The 8090-nt window shown below is 38.7% G+C and overlaps 1 protein-coding gene across 1 annotated transcript; it reads left to right on the top strand.

Moving 5' to 3' along the window:
- The first annotated feature begins 5851 nt into the window (after positions 1–5851).
- On the top strand, positions 5852–6784 carry LOC118986877 (olfactory receptor 13-like). Its single transcript, XM_037045939.1, has one exon. It carries the CDS (start codon positions 5852–5854, stop codon positions 6782–6784), a length of 933 nt encoding a protein of 310 aa, XP_036901834.1.
- The last annotated feature ends 1306 nt before the right edge of the window (positions 6785–8090 follow it).

The following is an 8090-nucleotide window of genomic DNA, read 5'->3' as shown; positions in this document are numbered from 1 at the left end:
GAGATTTCTGTGCTCATTGGAGCATATTCTTCACCACAGTTGGGAAATTCTGAGAAATAATATCTTCAATATTATCTTTTTCCCCATTTAACTTTCCTTTCTCCTGAGTATATGTTAGAACACTTTTCAGCACTTTCAAAGACATCTTTCTGACTCAACTCCAGTTTTTCATTTTATGTCTGCATTTGATACTTTTCTCTTAATTTTTGTCTGAGTTCATTGGTCCTGCTCTGTGTTCGGTGTAGCCATGTGTCGTATTTGGTGTTTTCTTCACTGAAGTCACTATATATGGACATTTCAAAATGAATAATTGTTTTCTTGTAGATTATAATGCTTCATTGATATATTTTATTTTTCATTCTTTATAACTTTGTTTCCCTTTGAGACAAAAATTACAGTTATTTGAAGTCTCTTTTTTACTGGCGTTCTATTTCCCTTGTCCCAGTTTCCCTGGTTGCTCCCACAGTCAGTCCCCACCCTGTGTGTGTTGTGCATATCCATGAATCATTTATACTTGTTCTTTGACCCTCTTCCTCCTTCCCTCCTTACCACCCTCCCAAATCCCCTCTTGTCACTGTCAGTGTGTTCCTTGTTTCCACGTCTGTGGTTCTATTTGCTTGTTTGCTTGTTTTGTTCATTAGGTTCACCTTGTAGGTGACCTCATATGGTATCCGCCTTTCACTGCCTGGTTTATTTCCCTTAGCATAATACTCTTTGATTCTATCCATGTTGTCATGAAAGGTAGGAGTTTTCTCTTTCTTTCTGTTGCATAGTATTCAGTTTTTTGATCCACTCATTTACTTATGGGCAGTAGACTGTTTCCAGGCAGTAGGCTGTTTCTAGCACATAGCTATTAAAATAATCCTGCTAAGAACATTGGGGTACATATTTTGAATTGGTGTTTCATGCCTCTTGGGGTATAATTTCAGCAGTGGAATCACTGGATGAAAAGACAGTTCCATTTTTAATGTTTTGAAGAAACTCCATACTGTTTTCCACAGGAGCTGCACAAGTTTGCATTCCCTCGAATAGTGCACTAGGGTTCCCTTTTCACCACATCCTCGCCAGCACTTTCTATTTGTTGACTTGTTAATGATGGCCATTCTGAATGGTGTGAGGTGGTATCTCCTAGTGGTTATAGTTTGCATCTCTCTGATAGCTACTGATGTTGAGCATCCTTTCATATGCCTATAAACCATCTGTTTGTTCTCCTTGGAGAATGTCTGTTCAGATCCATTGCCCATGTTTTAATTGGATTGTTTGCCTTCCTGGTGGTGAGTCCTGTGAGTTCTTTATATATTTTGGAGATAAAACCCTTGTCTCAGGTGTCAGTGACAGATATGTTTCCCGTGTGGTTGGTTTCCTTTTCATTTTGATGATATTTTCTTTAGCCATGCAGAAGCTTTTCAATTTGGTGGATCCCCATTTGTTTATTCTTTCTTTTATTTCTCTTGGCTAGAAGGATATATCATCAAAATATTACTGCATGGACATGTAAAATTCTGCTGCCTTTGTCTTCCTCTATGACATTTTTGATATCACACCTTACATTTTCAATCTTTTGTCCATTATGAGTTAATTCTGTTGTATGTTTTATGTTAGTGGTCTAATTTCATTGTTTTTTTTTTTTTTTGCATGTAACATTCCAGTTCTTTCAAGACTATTTTTTGAAGAGGCTATTTTCACTCTATTTTATGCTCCCGCCCCCTTTGTCAAATATTGTTGAGCACAGACACATTGATTTATTTGTGGGCTCTCTCTTCTGATTCATTGATCTATGTATCTGTTCTTATGCTAAAGCCAGACTTTTTTGATTACAGTGGTCTTGTAATATAGTTTAATATGAGGTATTGTGATCCCTCCTACTTTGTTCTTCTCTGTCAAAATTGCTGAGACTATTTGGGGTTGTTTTTGGTTCCTTATAAATTTTTAAAATAATTGTTCTGAATCTGTGAAATACATCATTGGTATATTTGTTAATAGAGATTGCATTGAGTCTATGGCTTGCTTTAGGTAGTGTGGACACTTTTATGGTGTAAATTTTCTTTATTCATGACTACATATATTCTTCCATTTATTTGTATTTTCCTTAATTTCTTTCTTCAGTGTTGTGTAGTTTTCTGAGCACAGGTCCTTTACCTTCTTGGTTCTGTTTATTCGTAAGTACTTTTTCTTGTTGCTATAGAAAAGGGAAATTTTTTCCTAATTTATATTTGTGATATTTCATTGTTGCTGGACGCAAATGCTTTCAACCTGAATATTGACTTTGCATCCCAGTATTTTTCAAATTGACTTATTATTCAAGTAATCTTCTGTTGGAGCCTATAGGGTTTTCTATGTACACTATCATATCATCTGCAAAGTAACACTTTGACAGTATTACTTCCTCCTTTCGATAGAACTTCCAATACTATGTTGAATAAAAGTGGTGAAAGCGGACAACTTTGTCTTGTTCATGATCCTTAGGAAGAAAACTTGTAGAATTGTCCATTGAGTATCGTATTGGCTGTAAGTTTCATACTTATGGCTTTTATTATGTTGATGTATTCGCCCTCTATTCCCACTTTGCTGGGTGTTGTTATCACAAATGGGTACTATATCAAATGCTTTTTCAGCATCTGTTGATATGATCCTGTGATTTTTATCTTTCATTTTGTTTATGTTGAAGTTTTCATTTGTTCCTTTGATTGCCTGTGTTATATCTGGACTCATGCTCATGCCTATTATGTCATACTTTTCTAAAGATTATTGAGGTTTTGTGCATGTTCCCTAAATAGCACATTCTATGGGACCACATCACTCTCAGTGACTTAATATATTTTATATGCTCCTAGCAAATAACTTAATTTCTCATGCCAGGCCTCTTCCCAAAATGCAAGGTTCGAGATCAGTGTTTATTATCGCAGGTCAATGTGACCAGCAGTGCCCACTGAATCCAACCTCAGGATAGCAAACTCTGTGTCCTTGAAGTCACTTAAAGGGCCCTAAATGTAAGGAAATAGCCTTCAATCTCCATAGGTTTCCATATGAAAATAGCACTTCTCAGCAGACCAATATGCTTCGCTCCCTTGGGAAGAACCAGTCTTTGGAGGTGCTCACCTTAACAAGCTCCATGGGGGCCACACACCACATCATGCAGCTTAAAACATTCACCTTGCGGGTATGGAGGTGGGCTCCACATCAGATCAGCTGCTCAGAACTTAGATACTTGAGGATGTGGAGATTGTGCTGTGACACATCCTGTAACATCTGACTTGTCTGCCTGTTACATTTTCATCCAAGATCCTGCTGAGTAGGACCACCCTGGCATTTCTCCTGAGTTCTCACTTCTCTGCTAGTACCACAGACACAGTCACTCACACCCTCACACCCTCACATGCACTTACACCCTCAGATAACAAAGCTGGACTTGAGAACAAAAGGTCAGGTTTATTCTGCTCTTTAGGGAAGGCATGGAATGGTGGGAAGACAGGCTGTGATGAAAAATCTCAGTGCAGAACAGAATTGTTATTGTCTGTCAGTGCCAGGTGCTTGCTAATTATAGACTTAGCTAATAGGATCATTTCAGTCACCAGGTCATTCAGAGACACCTAAGATTGATCATTTAGTGTAAAGTTTCTTCTTTATATAAGATACATTAGCTGTTTGAGAGAGTTGCATGAAACTGTTTCCATTGTCCCATGAAACTCAGTCATGTTTTCATGACATAATGGACCAAACTGAGCACAAAAGGAGTTTGATACAGAAGAGTGTCTTGAAAGTTTTATTTTTGAAAGTGAACTTCACTTGGTGAGTTATTTGAATATGAGAATTATCATCTTTTGAGCTCTTTTAACAGACTTGTCACACCAAGCAGGTTCTCTACACCAGCAGATAGGAGTTGTCTTGTGTGTCCTCAGCCAAGACGTGTGGATGAACATGGATTATGTTCAATAAATGTCTGTGTATTTTTCTTTTGTGTTTCAGCTACCTCAGCAGAGAGGAGTAAGATGAGATGACAGTCACTGGTCCTTCTGCTTTAATTTATTATGTCCTTTGTCATATGGCATTTTAGAAATACCATTGCTATGTTCTTTCACCCCAAATGTGGCAACAAACCTGAAACAAAAATGGCTAACACTTTTCTATAGATTTAGGGCCAATGAATCTTATAGTTGGAAGAGACCTCAGCATTTTTCTTGCTCACCTTCTACCACAACCTGGGAATCCAAATCTCTCAGTTAAAGCACTTAAAGCTGACATAAAGCTCAGTCCTACTAAAACAACCAGCTTTCTTCACAAAGGTGATTCCAACTGTTATGACGTTATTTCTCAGACTAAGATAAAATCATCTCCCAGAGTTTCTGCTGTGAATTCTAATTCTTCCTTTGAAGCAGGATGAAGCCTTCACACTTTTGCTTATCAAAACTTGCAAATATTAACTTCTGCGAAAATTTGAATGGAGAATCGATATGGGACTGAAATTATGAGTTTTTGTGAGATTCTTATTTTAGTGAAATTCAGATGGATGCTGGAATCAACAAGGATATAGAGTCAGACAGACAAAAAAAAAAACAGAAGCAGTGGTTTAATGGTTACAAGTCAAACCTTGTAATTTCCACCCTGGTAGAAATACTTTTCTAAAGATTGATAAACCACAAAAAGCAAAGTTCCATGATGAATAATATTTTCCTGTTACAGTTAAGCTGTAAAATATGTTAGAGGTTGTAATGGTTTGAGCATATAGTTAGAGCTTTAGCTCTTGCCGTGGATATTGATCAGTAGTTTTAAATCCCAGGCCAAGAATGATCAAGAAATCATTCAACCAGGATTTTACTAGTGAAGTAGAGCAGAAAATAATATAGAAAATAGCAACTAGTTTTTCACATAATAAGGAATCAAGTGCATGTTTGTGTATGTGTGTGTGCATAACTATACACATTAACATATAAATTATCCACAAACATAAAGGCATAGAATATAAATATATAGAGATAAGAATATAATATGGATTATATTCACATGATATGTACCTATATGTACATGATATTCACATGATATACATGTTTATGACAATAAGGATTCGAGTGTGTATGTGTCCATGTATGAATGTGTGTTGCTATATGCATAACATATACTTTATCCACACATACAGGAATGGAATATAAATATTTATATAAGGATAAATGTGTGACGAGTAATACCCAATCATGAAACAGCATGATCACAGTAAATATCTGTGGGTACAAAAGTCAAAAGACAAAGTTCTTTCCCTTAAATGTAGCTAAAGTTGTGGCAGTCTGCCTGCCATTTTCTCAACTTAATTCAAGATAATGCTGGCAGTAAAAATACATGACTAACCAGTAAGTCATCGAATGAAGGCACAAATCTGTGAGATCCTCTAATAGAAAGATCTCCCACAGGCTCCTGGTCCTCAGTTCCACCCTCGAGTGTGGGTACAGAGGCAGGCCCACAGCCCCCTCCCCACGGTGACTGTGTGTGCACTGTGGGCCGGGATTCCTCTCAGGCAGGCCTCTGAAGCAGTCCTGCTGACTGAGGAGAGTGTTCACTGTTAGGTTGGCAATAGGTGTGTTAACTCATTTTGAACTGTGGTAGAAGTTTGAAAATAAACATAAAGTTTACCGAACACAATAATACAACACTAAAATTTAATTGATCAGGATGAAAAAAGTTTTTTCTATGTCAGTTGCAGTGCATAGGATTCACTTAGTAACTGATGAGCAGGACAGAAGTGTCACTGAGGATGTTTTCTGAGGGAAGAAACGATGACACACACATGTTTAACATGTTAAACATGTCCCTCAGGCATTCAGACCTGGTAAGCTAGCTCCTCTGTCTCTTTCCCAGGAAAATGGGGGGCAACCAGACTTCTGTCACAGAGTTCCTCCTAGTGGGATTCTCGCTCAGCCCAAAGATGCGGTTGCTCCTGTTTGGGCTCTTCTCCCTCTTCTATGCCTTCACCCTTCTGGGCAATGGGGTCATCCTGGGACTCATCTCACTCGACTCCCGACTGCACACCCCCATGTACTTCTTTCTCTCCCACCTGACTATTGTTGACATAGCCTATGCCTGCAACACAGTGCCCCAGATGCTGGTTAACCTCCTGAGCCCAGCCCAGCCCATCTCTTTTGTTGGCTGCATGACACAGACCTTTCTATCCTTGACTTTTGCTCTCACCGAATGTCTTCTCTTGGTGGTGATGTCCTACGACAGGTATGTGGCCATCTGCCTGCCCCTTCAGTATTCTACCATCATGAGCTGGAGAGTCTGCCTCACTCTGGCAGTGACTTCCTGGACTGTAGGAGTTTTCCTGACTGTAGTAGATATGGTGTTGCTATTACTGTTGCCCTTCTGTGGGCCCCAGAAAGTGAGTCACTTTTTCTGTGAAATTCTAGCTGTTCTTAAACTCGCCTGTGCAGATACCCATGTTAACGAGGTTTCGGTCGTGGCTGTGGCAGCATTGGGGCTGGTAGGACCACTTTTCATTATTATGGTCTCCTATGGTCACATTGTGTGGGCGGCCCTGAAGATCCAGTCTGCAAAGGGGCGGCGGAAAGCTTTCTCCACCTGCTCCTCCCACCTCTGTGTGGTGGGGCTCTTTTATGGCACAGCCATTATCATGTATGTTGGACCCCGACATGGGAACTCCCAGGAGCAGAAGAAATACATGCTTCTGTTTCATAGCCTTTTCAATCCCATGCTGAATCCCCTGATTTATAGTCTGAGGAACAGAGAAGTCAAAGCTGCTCTGAGAAGGAGGCTGGAAAAGGAGACACCTTTGTGAGAGCCCGGCATTTAAAAACTAACTGAGCTTCCAGAAACCTGAGAAGTCACCTCATGTGGAAACTACACAGGATACAGAGAGATACTCTAGGCCTAGGGCATCCTTTGCCTGGTCTTGAACTTCTTCTGTTACTACCTGTGGAGAAAGCCCATTCTTGTCCCTCCTTCTGAGGATGCTGCACAAGACAATGAGCCCTTCTTCCAGCTCTCTGCGTGTTGCATGCACTTATGATATGGTCGAGGGATAATCTGAATAGATGAAATAAATTTCTATATTCCATTATCAGGACTTGTAGACAAAATTGTATTGTAGAATCCAATGTATTGGGAGAATATTTAAAATATAGGAATTGAGACTGATTACATAGTAATTATTGAAATATTTTAAATTTGGCAACTGTCATTTTTAAATATCGGTCTACAGTTTAAATATTTGGTTGTTTTCCTGCATATGTCTATGACACTGATGTTTTCTGAGGCATCAAGAACTTAAATTAGGAGGAGTATGAGCCAGGATTTCAAGGGAAATAGGATTAAGGGTGTAACTCTGATGGAACTAACAAGAAGAGAACCCTGAAGGATGTCAGGCTGAAACACAAAGACACATTGGAACTTTCTCTGCTGCTGTGTTTCTCTGCAGTGTAGGTGGAGATCCGGGATGGTGGGGTAAGAGGAAGAAGATGGAATGGATGTAGCTGAGAGTCCTTGGCAGAATTACCATTTTCTCCCATTGGTTTGGTCAGTTGTCTCCTATGGGGAATGACCAAAACTGAGAACATTCTCACAAATCAGAGCAGACTGTGTAATTGGTCTGAGGACTGTTTGACCAGTGATATGGGACTATAAATTATCAGTAATAATTTGCTCTTTAAAGTAAGATATATGAGGGGAGTTAAATAACCATATTAGTCAAACATGAAATCCAACACAAATATTCAATGATAGGACACAGTGAAGAGGGCATGGGAAATAATGTATAAAGAGAATTTTTGAAAACTATTTTCAAATTATATATGAAATTCAACCTGAGCATATAAAATGGGACAAAAGGCAATGTTTACTTTTAAAATAATGTTTGTGTGTGTGTATGTGTGTGAAGAGTTTTAAACAGGAAAAAATGAGGATTTCTTACTTACAAAGCATCCCTTTTAGAAGGAAATCTGCTATGTACATCGACTTTACTACTGAAACAAAAAAGAGGTTGAAATCAATGATTTTGAATTTAGATAAAGCTGGGATTTTTCCCAAGTTCTGCTAGTTCCTAGATGAATAAACTGATACATTATACTTAAATTATTTGGAATTTA

Source organism: Sturnira hondurensis, unplaced genomic scaffold, assembly GCF_014824575.4.
Source record: "Sturnira hondurensis isolate 20B ecotype Veracruz unplaced genomic scaffold, ASM1482457v3 Scaffold0004622, whole genome shotgun sequence".
Taxonomy (NCBI): domain Eukaryota; kingdom Metazoa; phylum Chordata; class Mammalia; order Chiroptera; family Phyllostomidae; genus Sturnira; species Sturnira hondurensis.
The sequence above is the reverse complement of the archived record's forward strand: the minus strand, read 5'-3'. Positions and strand labels throughout refer to the sequence as shown.

What these genes read in the sequence shown, in the direction of transcription:
- LOC118986877 (XM_037045939.1), top strand. Translation starts at nt 5,852, where the DNA reads ATGGGGGGCAACCAGACTTCTGTCACAGAGTTCCTCCTAGTGGGATTC.